General features: G+C 42.6%; 1 protein-coding gene across 1 annotated transcript in view; it reads left to right on the top strand.

The window, feature by feature from the left end:
- LOC134671266 (cuticlin-3) overlaps positions 1-13919 on the top strand; it is a 51789-nt gene extending 37870 nt beyond the window's left edge. Inside the window, exons 7-13 of the mRNA XM_063529078.1 lie at positions 6176-6309; positions 9698-9834; positions 10294-10448; positions 11585-11663; positions 12488-12650; positions 13274-13427; positions 13719-13919. Of these exons, the coding sequence (XP_063385148.1) occupies positions 6176-6309; positions 9698-9834; positions 10294-10448; positions 11585-11663; positions 12488-12650; positions 13274-13427; positions 13719-13897 (1001 nt within the window). The 3' untranslated portion in view covers positions 13898-13919. The remainder of the gene's footprint in view (positions 1-6175; positions 6310-9697; positions 9835-10293; positions 10449-11584; positions 11664-12487; positions 12651-13273; positions 13428-13718) is intronic.
- Positions 13920-23689: the final 9770 nt, after the last annotated feature.

Below are 23689 nucleotides of genomic sequence, written 5' to 3' on the forward strand. Positions count from 1 at the left end.
GGACTTATTAGCGCTTATTTAATTTTCAACCAGTGACCAATTCTCAGCGAGGTAAAATACGGCTCTTCTATGTAATTTAAACCGGCACAATCATTTTGGTTTATTTTATAGTTCGTTTTTTTTAGTATTAGAAAGAACTTGCAAGAAGGTAAGCGATCTTAACAAGTCTTTTAATTGAAGAACGCTTTTTAAAAATCAAAAACGATTACTTATGAAAGCAGAAGAATATAAAATATCGTATTAGATTCATAATTGTTACATATTTGCCGTAACTTATTTTTAAAATGTGTTTTTCAATTAAAAGACACATCAAGATTGTTTACCTTATTTCTAATGCTAAAAAAAACGAACTATAGTTTTAGTCCACCGAAGCTAACTTTATACCGATTTGAATAGAACAAATGGAGGCAGAGTCAGTCTAAACGTCACTTTTCATATTAATTTGACTTTAATGATAGGTACATTGCCATACTTATTAGTAATTGCAAATGCCATGTAAACTTTGCTTTGTCCGACCCTTATAAAGCAATTTATCAAGTAAATAAAGCTTTAACTCTTACAGCCGCTTGTTTAGATTAAGATATAGGTCACCAGAAAATAATGAACATTCTGACAAGCCCGTGTTCCTCATTATACCGCATATCCAGTTACTGTCCTACTTGATATGACGTACTAACTAGTGTCTCTACATTGTCTGCTGTAGTTATTCCAAACGTTCACCAAGCAAAAGCGTTTCAAAATCCCGGGCTACCCAGTTTGAGTAAGCTCTTAAGATTTGTTGCGGAATAAGCGCTGTAACAGAGAGCATATACTGGACTCCCTAAATGTTTGTATTGCCAACGCTCGGTATGTGTATGGCCAGAGGGTCTACCGCGAACCACGTTCGACGTGTTACCTCTCTGTCGCACTTGTAAATTCGAACGTAAGTGTGACAGGGAGGCAACACGTCGAACGTGATTCGCGGTAGGCTCTCAGATCAGATTGTGGACGTCTGGTTTGAGCTGATTGTAGATAGGGCTACATGCTCGTGTTGAGCTTAAGGGGTTAAGAGTTAAGGGTAAGATAGTTGTAAGTGCAACTAATTATGACGGCGTAATGACGTTAGTGTTACCTTGGTGATCAATTATCACTGATAGTGTAGGTTAGTTAAATAGATACACTCTTTATTGGCACACCTTAGTAAAAGATACAGCTTAAAGAAAAACAATCGATTAAAGATAGAGGCAGGCAACGGGCGGTCTTAGTTAGTTTTACTAAGCATTTTGCACAAATTTGAATGAATACGAGGTAGTGCCCTCTCGCGCTCGAGAGGAGGCCTGTGCCCAGCAGTGGGACGTATATAGGCTGAGATGATGACGAGGTAGTGCTACTCTAGCCACTCCAGCTCCTCCACGAAACCTATCAAGGTTTGCAGGTTGTAGGCAGATAATGCAGGTTGTAAATCAAGTTTTATATAATTTCACCTTTTTGCAGAATACCTACAGTCAGCAGCAGAAAATTGCTAAGCGGGCGAGGTGTTCAGTTCAGAATTACCTTGACATGGTCTTATTCTCACAATAAAGTCGCGTCAAGATAATTTTGAACACCTGGTCCGCTTATCAACATCTTTTGCTGACTGTATAGATTTAGATGATCAGAATAGTGCAGGAAAATGGTTGTTAGTGGCTAGCCTTAGGACTCCACTCCACTCACTCAAGATTTATCTACACGCCAAAAACAGTTTTAAAAACCAGCGGTACCTATAACAGCCCTGAGTTCCGTAGGACTAGTCATACCGATTTTCAGATAAACCACATTGTCTAGGAGTCGTGAGACGCGTGAGTGTTTTTTCTCATAACCGTTACCGCAGAGCCTGTATAAAAGCTGTATAAAGCGATTACGCAGCAATTAAAACAATTTGCGGTTTCGCGATTAGCGGGAAAGGTCAACTTGATGCTGAATACTGTCGCCTTAGGAATAATGCCGTGATTTTGCGTATCCATAATACGTTACAATTTTTTTCGTTGATATTTAATAGAGAAATAATGTTTCATGATAGGTACCTAGTTGTCCTAGTTGCCATAAATGAAATAAAAACCGGGCAAGTGCGAGTCGGACTCGCGCACGAAGGGTTCCGTACCATAATGCATAAAAAAAACAAAAAAAAGCAAAAAAAAAAAAACGTTCACCCATCCAAGTACTGACCACTCCCGACGTTGCTTAACTTTGGTCAAAAATCACGTTTGTTGTATGGGAGCCCCATTTAAATCTTTATTTTATTCTGTTTTTAGTATTTGTTGTTATAGCGGCAACAGAAATACATCATCTGTGAAAATTTCAACTGTCTAGCTATCACGGTTCGTGAGATACAGCCTGGTGACAGACGGACGGACGGACGGACGGACGGACGGACGGACGGACGGACGGACGGACGGACGGACGGACAGCGAAGTCTTAGTAATAGGGTCCCGTTTTACCCTTTGGGTACGGAACCCTAAAAAGCGTTAGGTACCTAAGCAAGACTGGAGTAGCATTACTACAGATTGTCCTATACGTATATAGGTATTAGTGGAAAGATAAATGAATGAAGGTTCAGAATAAATAGAACCACTAATAAAAAGTTACACATCTATCTAAGCAGTGCATACAGTTGTATCTCAAGATTCTCAAGTTCGCGATATTTAAATAGACCGCAGCATAAGGTGTTCAAAGCAACATTGTAGCCGGGAATTCGCCTGCGGTTTCGTTTACTTTCACTGTCATAACCCCTTGCAGTCTGTTGCAGTTTACAATTTAATATAGTGATAACTTCTCACAGTATAAAAGATGAAGTAGAATACTAAAACATATATCTACTACATCCTCACAAAATCACAGAGGCTGTAGATGTGATATCGGCTCTGATTGGCTCCTGACTCCCGATGATGACTCTTGTGCTCCTACTGGTCCGTGGAATGTTTTAGGTACAGTCGACGTCAAATATATGTTTGCATTTTTTGCCTTATTACAAAGGAATAACGTGCAAAAGTGTACATATCTTTAACGTCGACTATACGTACCTTTATGTATAGCAATTCGCACTCATGTCATAATTATTTGAATATATGGTTTAGCATGCTGCGCCGACCCCAAGTGAATGGGACAAGGGCAAGAGAATGATGATGATATGGTTTAGCATATCACATATCACTCAGAGTAGACCTAATACGTTCATCTACATTTTCTATCGGAGATCTAATCTCAAAAAGTGAATTACAAATTCAAAAAAACTCGTAAGTAGATCAGTCTGGTAATTTGGTTAAATAAAATGAATGGCTAAAGGGAGTAAACGGTAAAAAAAGGATAGACATTTTAACCTAAATAGCTAGAATATTTAGGATCAATAGAACCTTTTAAAACACTTACGCGTTCAACCAAAACGACCTAGAGTAAAACTTAGGTCTAACCGCGACTTAATGGTACTTAATTTTAAAATTGCTTGTCGGTTTATCGAAATTGTTGGCCTATTTGCCTACATAAAGCCATCCACTCCGGCAGTTACCGATTTGCAGTCGGTTTAAAGTGACACAGTGACCACAGACCATGGCAATTACCCATTGTTTTTTTGGTGGAGCGAGTGTTGTAGTATTATGTACGCACATACGAGTAAGATGGATCAAGTGGAATAGAAGTAAATAGATTTGGTTCAGCTTAAATTCACGACGTGCTTGAATTTACATGTAATCCGTTTTTAATAGCGTTACAATAAAGGTAAACAATCTTGATGTGTCTTTTAATTGAAAAGCACTTTTTAAAAATAAGTTACGGCAAATATGTAACAATTATGAATCAATAGTTACTGAAGAATTGATAAAACAATGTAACGGTATCCCGGTGACAAGCAAGCAGCAGGTGGCGGACGCGCTGAACGCGGAGTTCGTGAGCGCGGCGGCGGCGTGCGGCGCACCGCGCGCCGACGTGCGCGCCGCGCTGACTGCGCTCGCCGCTCGCACGCCGCCTCTTGACCGCTCGATACGACTTGAATCGTTTACTGCTCATGAAGTAGCCAAAATAATGCAGGTTAAGATAGCGCCCAAGAATAGTCAGGATATATACGAATTATCACCGAGCATTCTTAAATTTGTTAGCCCGATAATTAGCTATCCGCTATCGCACCTCTTTAATATTAGTATTAAAAATGGGACATTCCCAGAATCACTTAAAAAAGTAAAAATATCACCTTTGTATAAGGGGAAAGGACCAAAAAGCGCTAGTAAGTCGTATCGCCCTATCTCTTTGGTACCCGCCCTCAGCAAAGTTATCGAAGTCGGTCTCAACCAGCGTATGTTGTCCTTCTGGTTGTCCCAAAACGCGATGTCAGACCGGCAGTACGCGTACCAGAGAGGTCGAAATTCAACGGACCTGGTCCGCGAGGTTGTGTGGGCGGTGATGAGGGCGCGCGAGGCCGGGCGGCAGGCGGCCGTGCTGTGCTGCGACCTCTCGCGCGCCTTCGACACCGCGGACCACGGTCTTGTCGAGGCCAAGCTTGATCACTACGGCTTCCGTGGACCCGCGCTCAGTATACTGGTGTCCTTCATGAGGAACAGAACCCTAACTGTAGTAGGTGATCGAGGAAGGGTACGGTCTGCAGAACAAAGTAGCGTAATGGGAGTTCCGCAGGGCTCCTGTTTATCTAATACCCTGTTCACAATACTACTCAACGATCTACCGGGGGCTCTCGATGAGGACGAAGTATTTATGTACGCTGACGATGTTACCGTAGTGATCACAGCACCGAACGAACGGTTACTCGAAGTGGCCCTTAATGACACCGTCAATCGATTATATATTTGGTTTGCGCAGAACGGCCTAGCACTTAATACGGAAAAGACCTGTTTTCTACGCGTCAGTTTAAACGGCCACCAGAGTACTGACCTCGAGGTCCACGCGGGGTGCACTAAAATTGAACAAGTTGCGACCGCTAAACTCCTCGGCTTTGTGCTGGATAGCTCGTTGTCTTGGCGGGAACATATCGATAGCGTATGTGCCCGTCTAGGTCGAGCATGCTACGCACTGCGACGACTTGCATCCACAGCTAGCAGAGATACAGTCAGATCCTGTTATTTCGCCACCGTCCACTCTATACTATTGTACGGAACTGAGCTATGGGGCCGAGCATCTGATTTTGACCGTGCCTTTCGAATGCAGAAGCGCGCAGTGCGAAGCATCGTAGGTATCCGCAGTGATGAATCAGTCCGCGATCACTTCAAGAACCTACACATTTTAACCCTACCTAGCCTGGTTATTCTTCAAATCGCGACCTTTACCCACATAAACATAAATAAATTTAAACGGAAAGGCATAGTGACCTCACATAATTTACGAAGCAACGCACACAGAGACCGCCTAGTTGCACCGATTCATAAACTCACACGGTCCGAACAGTCGGTTTACGTCACAGGCCCTATGATATACAACCGCCTCCCTGATAGCATAAGAGATGTCCAGACTCACCAATCCTTTAAAAGAAATTTAGAATCGTGGTTACTTACAAAAAACTTTTACACCTTTAATGAAATAATGGCACTGCCAATGACTATGTAAAACATATTTATTAATTGTTTTTATTTTTTCTCTTTTGAATTGTTGACATTACTATGTTGTGTATATTTCAGTTGAAATACTCTGTAATGTGGAATTTGTATGATTATTGTACAAAATTGTATCTGACGTGTACCTGTATTGTACCAATAAAGATTATCTTATCTTATCTTATCTGATTAAAAAGCGTTTTTCAATGAAAAAGACGTGTCTAGATCTAGATCGCTTACCTTCTCTCAAGTTCTTTCTAATGCTAAAAAAACGAACCATAGGTAGATTTTTTTATTACTTAGCTGTATTAGTGTAATAACATTGTACAGTCAGCCAGCAGAAGTTCATATGTTGATACGCTGATATGCTTGATACGCTGTAGCGTCAAGATCATTTTGAACACCTCGCCCGCTTAGCAACTTCTGCTGCTCACTGTACCTGTATCTATTTTCTAAGCAATCATTAAAATTATATTTTCAACTGTCCATGTCGATTTAAGAATTAGAATAAATTGGTGTGAAAGATATCAATTCCTCCTATATTCAATCCGTTTGTGTTGGAAGAAGAATAAATTGGTGTGACAAATATCAATTCCTTCCATATTCAATCCGTTTGTGTTTATCAGGATACTCGTACGATCCAGACTGCATGTATATCAACGGGTCTGGACGCGACTACTACGAGTTCTACATCCAGCTGAACCGCTGCGGCACTCTGGGACGGAACAGCCAGCATGACGACTCGAGGAAACATCCCACTGTAAGTTGCTTCGAGGTTCTAGCACTTCTAGCACATAAATATATTTTTTTAAACCATTTATTTAGATACAATATATATACAGTGGTACAACTAAACGAAGTTAATAACTAGCTTAAATCTAAAATAGGCCCCTGAGGCATTGTACCAAGGATGTTGGCGGCATTTCCCCGCTGTATCGCAATACTGATACGTTGTGCGAGGTAGCCGCCGGCTCTTCATAAACATATTAGGTATATGTCTAAAATAATTCGTTCAAAGTTTGGTGGGGCCATATATACCTAACAGTAGAAAAAATCGTTAAAACCTTCCAAAAAGAATAGAAAAATTCAGGTGAAAACTAAAAGGTAGTTACTTAGTTATACAATCTGCTGCATTCGTGAACGGAAAGTGAGAATCACCACTGAGGAGGCAGTATCCAGTGGCGGATTTGCAGTCTTTGCCGCCCTAGGCTCCAGGCTCAAGGCACCTATAATATTGACTACATTATGAGTTATTTCTTGTTACATGGTATCAGCGAATTTTTTGTCACAATTTGCCGCCCCTAAATATCTTGCCGCCCTAGGCCCCGGCCTACTGCGCCTTAGGGCAAATCCGCCACTGGCAGTATCAGAAAATAGTTACTTAATGCTAATTTTCTCCAATATGCTCGGAAATGTTCACCTTACTGTAGCAAAAATACTACGGGAAGTTCTTCGTTAATGTCAAACTCTAATTAAAAAACATCAAATTATCGCTGTCCTGTTCTAGCGGACGGGAAGTAAAAAAACACTACAGTAATAACTTATTACTGTAGTGTTTTTTACTTTTTAATAATAAAAAACGCAAACGGCCAATTATTATTGCCGCGAGCCGCTTCTACACGACCCGATCAGCTATCATTTCACGTGTATGATCGTGCGAATACTGCTTAATAAAATCAAAGATTATTTTTACATTTTTTTTAAATCTCATCCGTGTTCATAAAGCTTATATAGTTTGTCAAAGGACTTTCTCATTTCAAACATAGACAAAGAGAATCATACTATCTTTGTCTTACACTAGTACTAGCACCCAAAGGAAAAGGATGGGTATAGTTTTCCTGGTTCTTACTGACTGAAAAGTTGGTTTGACCAACTATATTGCACAATTATAAGTATTGAATGAACGAATACTGAATGGCAGAATAAGTTTGTAACTTTAACTTTTAAAAATTAATTAAAGAGGGAAATTGTTTTTGACATTTTGGATGTGAAGGTTTGATTTGAGTGATGCTTGATGGTTAAATAATAATTATTTTAGCTTATTTCCTCGCATGTTTGGAGAAAAGCACTATATATGCCTCGGCAGGAATAGCAATTCGTGGATTCGTCTTCTTTGACGGACTCCGCTTCGCGTCGTCCGACAAAATCGAAACTCATCCACGAATTGCTCTTTCCCGGCCTCTGCAATAATGTACTATTCCACTACGACAGCAGGGTCACAATCCCATGGTGTCGTAGTGGAAATTAAAATGCTGTTAATGACAAAGTTTACGAGTAGGTATATTTTCAAAGTCGTGTTCGCAAGAACGCCATTCTCTTGCCGATTGATCGTCAATCGTTCGCTGAAGTATTGCTTAAGAATTCATTTAATTATTATTTAAAAAAAACACATGTCCATGGAACTATATGCAATTTGCTGTGTTGAATACCTATTAAATCAGGATGATTGTACCTAAGAACCGATTTCTAGATAGGTACTTAGAATTACTTAGGCAATTTTCCGCTACTTAATCTAGGTATGTTGTTAAAGTCGGAGATGTCGAAAATTGTTGTAAATTAAGTAGGTAATAAGTAGGTAACTACATGTTACAATTTTTAATTATATAATCCGGTCACACTACATAATTAGACTAACGCGCGCTTGTAAAATCAGATTTGTAGCTTCATATGGCGTAATTTATAGGTAAATGCGCGTTTCATTTTGTCATTTAGACTCATTTAATGTAGGTATTTGTAAGAAAGGGATAAAACATTAGTAAATCAACAAATAGAGACTAATATAAGAATAAGAATTATTTATTGCCACACACATACAAGAAAACAAAGACGATAAAAACAAAACAAACAAAAAAATTCACATGTTGAACAATAAGTACGTGTTGAACCAGCAACAATGAAATTAACATAGATTGACATTAATCGTTCTTATGTTATAAAACTTACACATAAACAACCAATAGTGTGACAATAGGGATGGACTCAGCATTTGCTGTGTTACAGACTAGCTGTCACAGCGCTGGTTTTCAGTCACCCCTAATTATACATATAAGACATTAAAATATAATAAAAATAAAACAAGTGTTTTATTAAATCTGAGTACTAATAACAACTAAATCTAAGTTTATTGGCAAATGACGATGGCATGAGAAAAAAAAAGGCGGGAAAAAAAAATATATAACTATTAGCTAGGCAGGGCAAGACATGAAAACTTACTAGGTACTGTTCAATAGGTGTTTCAAGGGTGCTTAAGTATTCTTCTGTTTATAGAGTAATATAGATTTCAGTTTAGTTTTAAAAGTATTTTGGGACACATTATTTCTTAGAGGTGGAGATAATTTAAAGCTCCCTCTATACCCAACAGTTTTGTGGTGCGGTAAAGATAATTTATTTTGTATTTTACTGCGGGTGTTCAAATGGTGCTCATACTTTAACCAGTTAATTTTTTCATAAAGGTAATCTGGTTTCTTGGTTGTTACAGTTTTTTTATAAGACAGGCTAAGTGCAATACTCTTCTGTCCGCCATTTTAAGTATACATTTCTCATTAAGATACGGTGAGATGTGGGCTCTCTTCGGCACCGAGTAGCAGAATCGTGTGCACGCATTCTGTACTCTTTGTATAGCTTGGGCAGTTTTGGCAAATATTCTTGGTCCATACACTGCATCACAGTAATTGAACTGTGACAGGACAAGTGACTCCACCAACATTAACCTGACTGGCTCAGTTAAATGATTTCTTATGCCATACAGAATTTTCAGTCTATAGAACGCATTTCTAATTTTAGCATTGATGTGCTCGATGTAACGCAATTCCTCGTCAACTAACAGGCCCAAATTTTTCGCGGAGTGTACTTTATCGACCGCCTGTCCGTTAATGATTATATTAGGGTTATGGCTTGCGACACGATCACACTGATGCTTGGTTCCTATGACTAAAAATTTGGATTTCGTAGGGGATATAAAGGGAATGGCATCCAGTACGGATATGATGGTCGTTCTTATCTACGTGACAGCGCGATAAAACGGTGTCCGTCACTTTCCATCCCACGGTGTTAAACAGTGACAGTTATTTTATCATGTGGATAAAGACAGATAAAGCTATCCATTCGCCGGCTGGTTCAGAAGTTACACGTATGTTTAACTCTTACAGAAGAACCTGATGTGGAACACGATTACGGTGCAGTACAACCCGCTGATCGAGGAGGAGCTGGATGAGCACTTCAAGGTCACCTGCGAGTACGGATACGACTTCTGGAAGACCGTCACCTTCCCCTTCTTGGACGTCGAGTAAGTATAGTTTGCGTATCTTAATTTTGACGGTGGTTAATAAGCATAAGTATTCAAGCAAACATTTTCAGAATGAAGTGTCTCACCGACCAAATAGGTTCTAGTGTGTGGATTATTGACCTGCTGAAGGCCAGGGGTCTAAATTAGCACTATTTCGCAAATAATAGTTTCGAACTGATCTAACATCAGACACTTGAAAATACTAATAAATCTTTGACATCTTTGTTCAAGAGTGAATTTGGCTGGTATCTGGTAGGTAGGTATGCTAAAGATAAATTTTGGTTAGTTAATTTTTGAGTAGCTATCTATCAAATCGCAAAGAATGATGTGGAGAAGTCATTATAATCTGGATACAAATACCATGGAGAAGGGTTCGACAGATCTTATCAGAAATAATGCCCTCTGAGAAAAGGGAAACGAAATATAAATACAACAATGTTTTGTTTGCGATGATTACAGAGTGGCAACAGGCAACCCAGTGGTATTTACCTTACAACCGCCGGAGTGCTACATGGAGATCCGTGCTGGGTACGGCGCGAGCGGAGCCCGCGTGTCGGGTCCGGTGCGGGTTGGAGACCCGCTGACGTTGCTCATTTACATGAGGAGCTCTTACGGTCAGTTCATAATGTAGACAAGTAGTTACCTTTTTGACAGGACTCCTGATGGAATTTACACAACATAACGAGGTTACTCAGCGAGGTTGCTCAGTATCAGCGTATTATGAGCCTAGTGACGTAGGCAATAAGAGTTAGAACCGCTGGAGTGCTACATGGAGATCCGTGCAGGCTGCGGCGCTAGCAGCGCGTGCGTATTAGGTCCCGTCCGGGTTGGTCATCTCATACGTTGCTAACCTACATGGGGAGCTCTTGTGGTCAGTTTATAATGTAGACGAGTAGGTAGAGTTACTAGTAGAGTTAGTTCTTCTGACGATCACTGAATGGTTAAGCACTACTGCTCAAATACGAAACTTGCATAAACAAAAAAAACGTTAGTTAATACTTGCTCTGGAACTATGAAATAACAATTTGTTGAAAGCGGTTGGATGAAAAAGTTCTTTGTTTCAAGCAGTATAAATAGCACTGGTGTAACGCTACATTAATAGCGTGAAATTTTACAGTGGGTTAGTAATAGATTGAAACATGCACCGCTAAGGGCACTGGATTTAACGGCATCATCCAAATTTGGCATCGTCGCGTGCCAAACGTGCGTGCAATCGAAAGAATACAGAGACGATCAGGTTCATTGCCTCTCAATATCAAAGCCGTTAATTTAATAACCAACGTTTTTTGGGCTGAGAGCGAACTTTTAATGTAATTGAATTATTTTTACTTTGTTTCTGAGACATATTTTCTTAATTCATTTAATTGTTTCAACTTAAAGCAAAATAGGTAACAATGCAAACTGAACATTCTTCATGAATGTTCTTACGGTCTTTTAGGCTGACATGTCAAGTGTGTACCTACAGTATAGATCTATCGATAGGTAACATAGCCACATTAAAACAAGACTCACGCTAAGACCGGGCCGTCATTTTCTATGAAAAGCACCACGTGATCACCCACATGTCGGACGGTACGCCTCGGCCTGGTCTAGCGTGAGTCAACCTTAATATCTGAGTTGGGTCTGGACCGCTGGACCTTTCTCAACCGAGCACTTTTAACTTGAATTTCACGATACCTATCTATAAAAAATATAACACACGAAGGGTTTTTCCATGATTGAACTAATTTTATACTTATTTGTGTTCCAGATGGGTTCGATATCGTGGTGAACGATTGCTTCGCACATAACGGGGCCACGAAACGTATCCAACTTATTGACGAGCATGGGTAAGTTATTCATTTGAAAATCTCTAACTCCAGTGTCGGAGGAGTTTGTAATTTTCTTTCTCGGAGAAATAATATAGCAGCGGTATCAGTTCTCTTATCGAATTTAAACTGTTGTAACGAATTTTTTAGTCATTTGAAAGCGATTCGAGGCGAAGTGGCTATTTAAAATAAACGTGAGTTAAAGAGTCTCCAGTAAGCTCGGTTCTCCATACAAACGTAGTTACGCTCTCATTTTAAAACGACTAGCTAGATTGCTCTGACACTTTGTACTTACAATAGAATAAAGTATATCTATGTCTGTAATTAGTTTATGTAGCTTTAGATATAATAGTTAAAAAAATACAGTGAATTTACATACAAAACTTGCTATTAGCTCCGAGTATTTCATTTGTTTGACCCGGGTGTGTCCTTAAACTACGTCCAAGACCACCGGTGGACGGGCAGCAGCGTCCCTCAAATTCGGTGTACTCGACTGCGATCGCCAACCCGCGCCTGCCAAGCGTGGCGATTATGGCATTCACCCCCCAAAGGGGGAGGCCTATGTTCAGCAGTGGACGTCTTATGGCTGAGATGATGATGATGATTTCATTTGTTTTATAAGCTGGACTACACAATATAAACTAATTGCATTACAGGTAATAGTTTATGTCATTTTATATGCAAAGTTTCATTACAATCCAACACGTAGTTTTAAAATGAGCATGAAACTCCGTTTGTATGGGAAGGTGAAATTCGGCCGAGCTTGCTGCGGACTCTTAAACCATAAAAATTGCTTAGTTCTCTTATCTAAGCTAAGTTCTACTAAATCCGATCTTTGATTCCAGGTGCCCAGTGGACGACAAGCTGATCTCTCGCTTCCGCGGCTCGTGGTCCGAGGCGGGCGTGTTCGAGACTCAAGTGTTCGCGTACATGAAGACATTCCGGTTTACCGGCTCGCCTGCCTTGTACATCGAGTGCGACGTGCGGATGTGCCACGGGAGATGCCCGGTAAGAAAAGAGATAGGTACTCTGTTGGGAACATTCTGTCTCGCTTCCGCGGCTCGTGGTCCGAGGCGGGCGTGTTCGAGACTCAAGTGTTCGCGTACATGAAGACATTCCGGTTCACCGGCTCCCCTGCCTTGTACATCGAGTGCGACGTGCGGATGTGCCACGGGAGATGCCCGGTAAGAAAAGAGATAGGTACTCTGTTGGGAACATTGTGTCTCGCTTCCGCAGCTCGTGGTCCCAGGCGGTCGTGTTCGAGACGCAAGTGTTCGCGTACATGAAGACATTCCGGTTCACCGGCTCCCCTGCCTTGTACATCGAGTGCGACGTGCGGATGTGCCACGGGAGATGCCCGGTAAGAAAATAAATTTCCTAAAACACACGTCACATGCTACAATTTGTTTTCCATTTGGAAAGCATTGCCTAAGAGTCCTACTTAGATCACTGCAAAATCACCACTAAAATCGGGTTAGATAGTTGTTTCGCCACTACGATGACACAAACAATGAGACAAAAATATTTTGCTACACAAAGGTGTTACTGCTAAAATCTAATCACTTCCTTGCTTAGTTGGATAAAATATGCAGGAGCTTTTTGTCTAATTTTTCTATATTGTCGTGTTTCAGTCTCAACCGTGTCACTGGCGCAACATGAAATCGGTGCGTCGGCGCTCAGTAGAGCCTCTCGCACCGCCGCAGCTATCTGAGAACATCTCGCTGTTCCAGTCACTCCGCGTACTGCAGGAGGGAGAGGAGGATAGCGAACTCGCCGCCCGCAGTGGTTAGTAGATCAGTATCTTTATATTATAGGTATTTATCGTGGTAAATAGCAATTTCAAAGGAATATATTCCTTAGCATATACGCTTCCTCAAATGCGAAAGGACTTCTAACCGTCACATTCCTGTTAAAATCAGTTGTCAGTTTTGTGACGATTGCTAACCAGCCGTTAAGTTGAAATGCCCAAATAACCCTGAAGAGAATGTACTTGTAGCTACCTGTTGCAAAACGACGCGGAGTGAGCCACGCCTGACAAAACTTAACATATAATTCAATAAAATCTTTCCTTTTCAGGTCCAGTGGAAGGCCAGACGTGTCTAAAAACCTCCGCATTGTCAGCCATGCTGGTCTCATGCGGGGTCCTCATCGCAGCCCTAGTGGGTGCCCTGCTGGTGGCCGCCCGAGGTTGGAGGAGACGGGAAACGCGTACGCCGCACCACGCTTATGTACCGCATAAGGGGCGGATAAAGTAAATGTTTATGCTATATTAGGTTAGGTAATGATCAAAATAGGCTACAGGAAGCAACAAAGACATTGGCCTTCAGGTAGGGTTGCCAGATCGAAAGGCGCTATTATCGGGAAACAATATCAATATTTCGGGATTTTGGGACTTAAGTCGGGAAAAAAAAATTCAAATTAAAGTAGACTGGTAGAGAATGCCTCAAGGTATTAAGTCCGCCATTTGTACATTTTGTTATCGTGCAATAAAGTTTAAATAAATAAATATAACGTTAAGCTGTTTTCGGGACAGTTTTCACTTTGTCGGGAATCGGGAACACATGCTAAAAAATTGGGCGAATCCCGCCAAATCCCGACCATCTGGCAACCCTACCTTCAGGTTGACAATATTTGAGGTAGTTCTGTACCCCTAGTGTAAGGGTAACATTCCATTTCTGGCCGCAGCTGCACTTATTACTACTAGTACGGACGCGTCGGTTAATATGATTAGATTAAGTTGTGACGTTCGAAATATGCCACTAGAGTTGCCTGTATGTCCAGGAGGCCTAGGTATACAAGTTTTGTCAAGTCAATGTCCAAATAAGATATAAAGTACCTACATATAAGGTCTTCACACCGTTTAGATAAATTTTGGCCTTCAAGAAAACAATGATTTTAAGAGCCCTTCAACGTGCACACTAGCGCCACAGCTAAATAATCGTGATTATTTAAATTTAACGAAAGATATTGAAAAAAGGGGGCCGCTACGGACTGTATTGTGTATTTAAGTACCTTTTGAATACATCAGACTAGTTTTTATGTTGCTGGATTCGTCCAAAGTTAAAACGGCTGTTTTTGTTTTGAGTTCCTAGATCGACGAAACCAGCAACATAGAAACTAGTTAGATGTATTCAAAAGGTACTTAAATACACAATACAGTCCGTAACGGCCCCCTTTTTTCAATATCTTTCGTTAAATTTAAATAATCACGATTATTTAGCTGTGGCGCTAGTGTGCACGTTGAAGGGCTCTTAAGAGTTCTGTCCACATCCTTATGTTATGAATATGTCTTAGCGATGACTATCATAACTAAGACAACTATTTTACGCAAGTATCCGTATATTTACTCACACATAAAATTATTTGTTGTTTTAAGCCCTAAGCCATAGTTTAATATTCCGTATAAAATGGATCTAATAACCAATACTCAGAGAAAACTAATTGTAGGTATAGTTCGTAGATTCGTAACTGAGCCCGGCGGCTAATCCTATTGTCTATTGTTAAGTAAAACCGCACGTGCTACTTACCTGCAAAAAAAGGTCATCCTCATTCTATTTGGCACCTGAGCGGAGGCTAGTCCAACGCTCAAAAAACCAGTGTAGTTGCGCTCTCCGATAACGCGCGTTTGTTACGCATCTCGATGACACATTTTAGACTGGTTCTGTAGCGTTCTACTCGCCGGCACTCAGTAACCGAAGTACGCAGGTTTTTATGCAGGTGGTGGTGGCACGTGGCACGAGCGGTTTTACTTAACAATAGACAATAGGATTAGCTCGGGCTCAGTTACGAACCTACGAACTATATCAGGTATCACATTTTAGGGCATTTGAAACTTGTAGATACGAGTAGGTGTAAAAGATCAATATAGCAGTACCTAATGGTCTATTATTTAGATCGATAAATAGATCCAATGGGTATCGTATATAAGTTAAGATGAGTAAGAGAATAACCTTAAGAGATGCGGAATATTGTTTAAGACATAGTTCTGGACGTATATTGTTATTTTCCGAAAAATATTAGAATAGGTATTATTAGACATTCAAGTTTAGATTTTTTTACGTAAGTTAAATTTACTTTAATGTAAAATATTGACAAATTGAGAGGATTTATATTTTTTATTTAAAATATACCTCCTTCTGTTTGTCTGTCTATTGTTTAAGTTTAAACCAGAATTCTCCTGAGAGAAACTAACTAACTGAGGGGAACTGTTTTTCTTTTTACTGATAAAGTTGTGATAAAACGATACAAACCTATTCGAATAAGTGTAATACATTAATATTTTTAGAATAATAAATTATATAAATCTAGATGTTATTTATTAGTATTTATATACAATTTATTGTAAGTTAGAATTTGTAGGTACATGCAGCTAAACTATATCAAAGCACCCCTGCATACAAATTTGTATGGAGGGGTGCCAAGCTAATAGCTTTACTGATGAACATACAACGTGCTTGTAAATATTACTTTAGGTCATATTTTTAGACTATATTTATTAATTTTATACTGAAACTGCCTATTGTGAAATCTAAATAAATAATAAAAACCTAAATGCAACTTAATATTATTTTATCTAACCTTAATAACCTTAGCGTATTAGCATCGCTATACAGCGGGGAAATACGGCCAGCCTTCTGAGCACCTTGCCCGTTGACGGCGATCTGGGGCAAATTTTTTATCTATAGATTTTTAAGTTTTATTATGTTTGTTTATTTCTTTCTTTGTTTTTATCAATAAATAACTACCTTGTAAGTTGTAGTTTTTACGAGTAAAATAAAACAACGTTTCAACAACACAAAGTATATTAAAATACGTTTGTAAGTACATGTCATAATTCATAACATAACAAAAACAACATAGAAAATGCACACAAAAGAGAAATCACAATTAAATTCATTACACGGTACGAGCAACACAATAACTCGCATTAATATACAAATCAAGATTTTTACTGAATATATATGACGTTCCACGGTAAAAAGTACCTTATGGCGGCTGGCACTTACATCGCATTGCGCCGCAATAATATTGGAGAGGAGTTATTATTAACTCCTCTCCAATATTATTGCGGCGCAATGCGTAACATACAACGTAGCGTAAGCGCCAACCGCCATAAGCAGAGTTCGGACAATTTATCGCAAAAATAAATATTGTATGGAACATGATAATTTTTTTTTTACAATTTTGAACTGCAGTTTTTGAGTATAATCTGGAAATTTTATAAAGATAAATCTTGTCCTATTTTAAGATATAAATGATTTTCGATGGTTTTGCGATGATTTGTCCGATGACTGGCCATAAGGTACCTTTACCCGTGGGACGTCAAATATATGTGACGTTTTCAACCACAAGGGACCACTTTGTCGATATCAAATTGAAGCTATTATGGAAATAGCGCCTTATTGACAACCGACCATAAGTACCTAACCTTTTGGTTGAGAATGGCACATATGTAATTTAAAAACCCGCGCCTCTCAAAGGCACCTATAGATTTTTTCCTTTTGTTCAATTATACCCACCGTTTAAGAGTTTATTCGTTGCATAAAACAATGCCCTTAAAAATACATTTATAGTGTTAAAATACTGTCATAATATTTTGTTCCTAATTGATTTACAGAAGCAGTGCATAATTTCCATTCCATTCATCATCATCATCATCTCAGCCATAAGACGTCCACTGCTGAACATAGGCCTCCCCCATTCCATTCCATTAACCCGTATAAATGTCAATGTGGTTCAGTGAAGGGGACGGACTGAAAATCAGCGCTGCGCAGGCAACTTGTAATGAAATGACTGACGCAGCGCATGCCGTTCCTTTTGCCGCACAATTTTTCTTTAAATCTTATTATATTTTGTAACCTGTATGCTTTTTGTGTTGCAATAAATGGTTTCTTATTTTTATTCTTATAATTATTATCAATCGTTTTTTCATGCAAACGTACGAACGTGTCTTGCTTTTTCAGTCAGTCACGGTACAAAAAGTACTGAGGTTGACTGAAGTAGCATGACAAATAAGAACGTTTCCGAGAATATATGATGTAAAACAATTATGCACTACATCAGTATAATTCGACGTCATATTTTATGCTTATAATATAAGGATTTATATTTGCTTGCAAGAGAGTACAGTCAAGTTTAAAAATATGGCTGCACACATCATAGGTACTCAAAAATATGCCCTAAATATGAATTAAGGGACATATTTTTGAGTATGTTATATATATCCATATATATATATATATATATATATATATATATATATATATATATATATATATATATATATATATAAATTTTACCTTCCAATAAAATTATTATTATGTTTCCTATCCACATCGGATATCTTCATTGAGAGAGTAACGCGATCGTTGACCAATGATGCCGCTAGCGCCTATGTAGTCGCTCCGCCCCACGCCGTGACGTAGTTCCGCTTCCACTTCCTGCTTCCGTTGCTCGCTTCCCGCTACTCGCCACCGCCATGTCATTGTTGAGGAGAAGTACCGTCGGCATAAAAGTAGCCTAGTAGCCTGCCAGGAAGGCATTACTCAGATATCCGATGTGGATAGGAAACATAATAATAATTTTATTGGAAGGTAAAATTTTTATATTATGTGTTCCGTACTCCACATCGGATATCTTCATTGAGACCTGTTTATTATCTCCTGGTGGCGAGTTAGCGGGCGCGCAAGCGATAGGGCTACACCTACTGTCATAGAACTCAGAGAAAGAATAAATATGTATACACCATATTGCAACCCATGAAATCACAGTGACTCGTTATAATGTGAATTACAGGAAATTGAGAATTGAAATTGTAATCTCAGGTTCGAATCTGACGTTAAACTGGTTTAAGAGAATTCTCATTCGAAATCGCATCCGATCCGCAGAATCTCGGCGAGTCATGTTCCCAATTAACATAAGCGAAAATATCGCTAAGTGAATAGCTTTCCAGCCAATTTAGTTATTAAGTACATCGTGGATCAAAAGCAATCGTAGGCGAGGCCGGCTTGGATGAGACTGTGGCTGAAAGAAATAAGCGAAGTGTCCCCTAACATTTTGTGTAATTCTCGCAAGGTGACGTACCCAGACTACCTACTTATACTGGGTCTATACTTTATTCCGGAGCTTCTAAGAGTCCAGTCGGTAAGACACGTTATCTGGTTTAGAGCCGAATTTCGGACACAAAATAATAGCGTTAAAGTTATCTATGTAATTGCCCGGGCTACAGTGTAGTAGAGTAAGGTCATTGACCCTGCGGCCTGATGCTAACAGCAAAAGTGCGGCAGCTATTCTATCGTACTTCTTCTAACGTACCTAACGTTGTAGGGCTATTTAAATTAGGGCAAGTAGATGTCTCGCGTCCCAAGCTGGTGCTTTGGGAGGCGCTGGTCTCGCTATTAATGGCGTTGGAAGAAGGCATAGTGTCCGATAGTGGTTCACACACAGCACTTGTGAGAGGCTTATGAACGAGTATCGTTCTGAAAGCTAACATGGATAATAGAAATAGACGTCTGAGATAGCTCGCTACTTCACTGGATAGAGGTACCTGGCAGTTGATCTTATTTTTGATGCACCATAAAGACCGTTTCTACATTGTGGCCGTACATGCAGCCTAGACAAGGGGACGATCTAGGGGCTCCCGTTACTGTTTTCTATACAAACACAGTACCGGAATCGGGAATATCCGGTTCTTCCATATTAGTGAGACAGTGACAGTTGCGTTTCGTTCGCTACGTAGCGTTAGACCTTGGCATGTTATATGCATGCGCCAGTCACGCCAGTAGCGGATGTCACTCCTGATCCCGCCAGCTCGGTGTTGGAGCGTCCTATCTGACAGGAGCTACGCCTCATTCTTAAGGTCGTTGACTCGTAAGGGAGGGAGGTCTGACGTTGTGTTCACTAGGACCGCCAGTAAATTGCAAGCTTACCACAGCTGCTTTAAGACTCCTTATCACGCCGTCGCAGTACACAGACCAGGCTGGGAGGTGGAGACATCCATGCAAAGTCTCACAGGCAGCTGTCAAAGGTCGTGGTAGCAGTTCAATGAGTCTGTTAAGAAATACCGTGGCACAGTGCGAGGGCTCTCGAAAGCGGAGGCCGGCCAACAAGGCGCCTGTCAGGTGAAGCCAGTCTCGGCGGCTGCTGGGCGCAGCTGCCACTCGGGCGCGCAGTGACTTCTTGATAAACCGTCGCCCTCGGGGGTTGTACCGACCTGGCAAGTAGCAAGCAACCAGCGCGACCTGTAGACGATCTGCTGGCATCAGCAGTTTTTGTGACAGCCGTAGTAACGAAAGGGATGTAGTGTCGCCGTCGTTTTATGTATACTGTACCGGTGCGGTTGTATGTTTACACTTCTGTCGTCAGCGCTGCAGATGCGGACCTTTAACGGTTACTCTTCGCTGAAAGGGCCTTACCTCGTACATTGTCTACCAATATTGGAGATTGTAACGGACTGCTTGCATAAGATGAGGAAGAAAGTGGTGCGAGGCTTTCGGCAGCTCCGTGTTGCTTGGGACTGCGAAGGCTTCACCTTCCTCCATGAACTAAAGTTTGCGAATTTGAGACTGAACAGAAGGCATTGGGTCTCATTTCTGCGAGAAACTCTGCAGCAAGGCAGGCCTGTATGTCGTGAAAAAGAAAACTTTCAATCGGTGTGTTGTGCCGCGTGTCCCACGTGATGTCTAGGAGCGTGATGGTCCTATATCGAGTTAGTATAGGGCATCGAGTTAGTAGCATGCTTTTAAGGAAATCGAACTGATGAAATCAAGTCTAAAATCGATTTTGGCGCTTTGCGTAACAAAAGTGTTTCGATAAAGTCGAATATAGACAGATGGAAACTGCTGGAGTCCTCCTGGCCCCTTTCTCTTAGCACCGGAAACTCAAGCTTGTTCAGGCGCAGCGGGTTTATTTGTCCCATTTTGTTTATTATGGCTTTTCGCACGAGTTCGTCTTTGTAAGACGGAACTTAAGCTGGAGAGCGCGAGCAAGCAGAGATAATTATGTGAAGTCTGCAGACCTTTTCGATGCCTTTCACCTCGGTTTCGAGCGGTCGTACAGGGCCTTGTCGCTAGCTTTTCTCCGGTTGGACCACTCCATGGCCTCGAGAAGTCGTAGGAACTTCGAAGCGACACAGCGAAGTCGATCAGCACCTTTATGAAGCCCGGGAACACGACGTATTTTCCTCTGAGTATCGACATATCTTACCGCTTTCAACTCCGGGCAGTCGAGCCGCGCTAGGACGGGGCTCTTTACGACCTTGTCTGCCGTCGCCGGAGGATTCTTTAACCGCAACCAAGAGCTTAGCGGTCTGTTCGTGCTGTACCATACCATACCTATACCTGCACCATAGCTATAGGCGCCTGCGTACCTCAATGGAACCATGTGGACAGGACAAAACTGATACTGTGGCGCCCAGCGAGCAAGGGACGACATCGTCGTAGTTGCAGCATCGGTGGACAGCATCGGCGTGATTGTGGCAACCGCCGCCGCTCGGGAGGCGCCGGTGCGTGGAGCTAGGGGCGCCATCGTGGCGGCCAGCTCGGGAGGCACCGGTGCATGAGGCGGTCGCCGTCTGGCTGGCTGGTCTGGGAGGCACTGCTGTGAGGCGAGAGGCGCCATCGTGGCGGCCAGCTCGAGAGGCGCCAGTGCGCAGGTGGTGGTGCCATCGTGGCGGGCGGCATCATCGTGGCGGGCAGTGCCATTGTGGCAGCCGCCGCCGCCGCGTCGATGCGTAATGCGAGAGGCGCCATCGTGGCGGCCAGCTCGGGGGGCAGGCGGCGTCATCGAGCGGGCGGCGCCATCATGGCGGCCACCGTCGCCAGGCTCAGGTGCGAGAGGCGCCGTCGTGGCGGCCAGCTCGACAGGCGCCGGTGCGCGTGACGGACGTTACCGGCACGGGAGGCGCCGATGGCTAGGCTCGTAGCTGCACACATCATCACGGCGACGCTGTTGCCCTCGGCGGTGCCATCGTGGTGGCCACCACCGGCGCGTAGGTACCAGCGACGTCATGACGGGCGGCAACCAACGCGGCGATCGTCGCTGTACTCGTAGCATTTCCACTGCTTACACGTAACTTACCTTCCTTCCGCTAGAGCAGTCGGGACGCAGAAGCGGTCCGCCTTCACCTTGGCGCGATCCACCCGCGATGCGCCCGCAGCTGCAGGAGCGGGCGTGTGACGTCTCGCAGAGCCACGCGGATCTCTCGGAGTCCCGCTGGACTGGAAGCGTCCGCACCGCAACTGCAGCAATAGGAGCAGGCGTGTAACGTCTCGCGGAGTCCCGCGGACTGGAGGCGTCCGCACCGTGACTGCAGCAACAGGAGCGGGCGTGTGACGTCTCTCGGAGTCCCGCGGACTGGAGGCGTCCGCACCGCGACTGCAGCAACAGGAGCGGGCGTGTGACGTCTCTCGGAGTCCCGCGGACTGGAGGCGTCCGCACCGCGACTGCAGCAACAGGAGCGGGCGTGTGACGTCTCTCGGAGTCCCGCGGACTGGAGGCGTCCGCACCGCGACTGCAGTAACAGGAGCGGGCGTGTGACGTCTCTCCGAGTCCTGCGGACTGGAGGCGTCCACCGTGGCCCGCAGCGTCGCGGTGTCTCGGAGTCACCTTGGACGACAGCAGAAGAAAGACGCGGCGCGCGCGGGCGGGGGCGGGGCCGGGCCCGCGCCCCCGCGCCGGGGGACGGGGCGCCCCGGTCGCGCCGCAACTAACAACACGAGGTACTCCCAGGCTACTGCCTGAGAACCCTCCGCGAGTGACGAAGTAACTTCTAGAATATCTTAAACTGGCTCACCGGATGGTTCGAGACAATCCAAACCTCCTTATCGGCGAAGCGCGGCACCCGGCAGCGGCGCGCGCAGGCCGTCCGCCGCCGCGCCGCCCCCGCCGCCGCCGCCGCAGGCACGATGACCGCGCGTTCCCTCTCCGATGCGGAGCGACTTGTTACCACTTGTTAACAAAAACCACTGACGCACTTCCTACTTCGATCTCGAAAATGCGAGTTAACGGTAACGATTTTAGCAGCATGGAATGCGAAAATTAATTTAGCAAGAAAAAAGTGGGTAGAATCGAAAAGCACCGTTCGATGGCTTCGATCGCGAGACCACCAAAAGACTAATAGTGGCGATCTCTGCCATATCTCACTATTTTAATCGACCGAGCTTTGGATCGGAAATGTTAAAGCACCATGCGGACCGGAAAATATTGCGGAAAATATTTGCGGACCATCGGTCAAGACGGTCGACGAAACAATGACATGGCGGTGGCGAGTAGCGGGAAGCGAGCAACGGTTCGCAGGAAGTGGAAGCGGAACTACGTCACGGCGTGGGGCGGAGCGACTACATAGACGCTAGCGGCATCATTGGTCAACGATCGCGTTACTCTCTCAATGAAGATATCCGATGTGGAGTACGGAACACATAATATATATATTTTATGTAATAGTCAGCAAACGAGCCGTGATATTTTACACTTGACGTACAATTTGATTTGATCTGAATTCTATTCGTATAGATCAAAACCAATAACATTTACTTTAAAATCGCATTAATTAATTACATTGCCCGGACTGAGCCTATATTGAAGTGAATAACATAAGTTATACAGCACAAAATGGCCTTCCTTATACGTTAGCTCGGCTATTGTATTAACTACTTAAATACATAGATCAGCACGGCTACCATCAGTTTGGCATTGACATAAACGCTATCGTGAACGTAATTTACTTTCGATAGGTAATTTACCGTTTACTCGTACTAATTAAATAATAATTCTTGCTCTTTTTTTTAGTATACTTAGAAAGGGACAGTATCGTTTGGAGTGGAGTGAAGTTAGGCACATAAGACCGTAAAGAAACGTAAAACGTGACATACGGCACGTTTATTCCCTGAAAGTAAGTGAAAAATACTCTGCCAACTGATGGTAGAGGCTCAGTAGGCCTAGCACATGCTTGGCGCGACAGTATCTCGCGGCGAGATAGACTACCCGTCTTTTTCTATGTTAATGAAAGAGGGACGGGTAGTCTATTTCGCCGCGAGATACTGTCGCGC

The sequence above is a fragment of the Cydia fagiglandana genome, chromosome 15 (genome assembly GCF_963556715.1).
Source record: "Cydia fagiglandana chromosome 15, ilCydFagi1.1, whole genome shotgun sequence".
Taxonomy (NCBI): domain Eukaryota; kingdom Metazoa; phylum Arthropoda; class Insecta; order Lepidoptera; family Tortricidae; genus Cydia; species Cydia fagiglandana.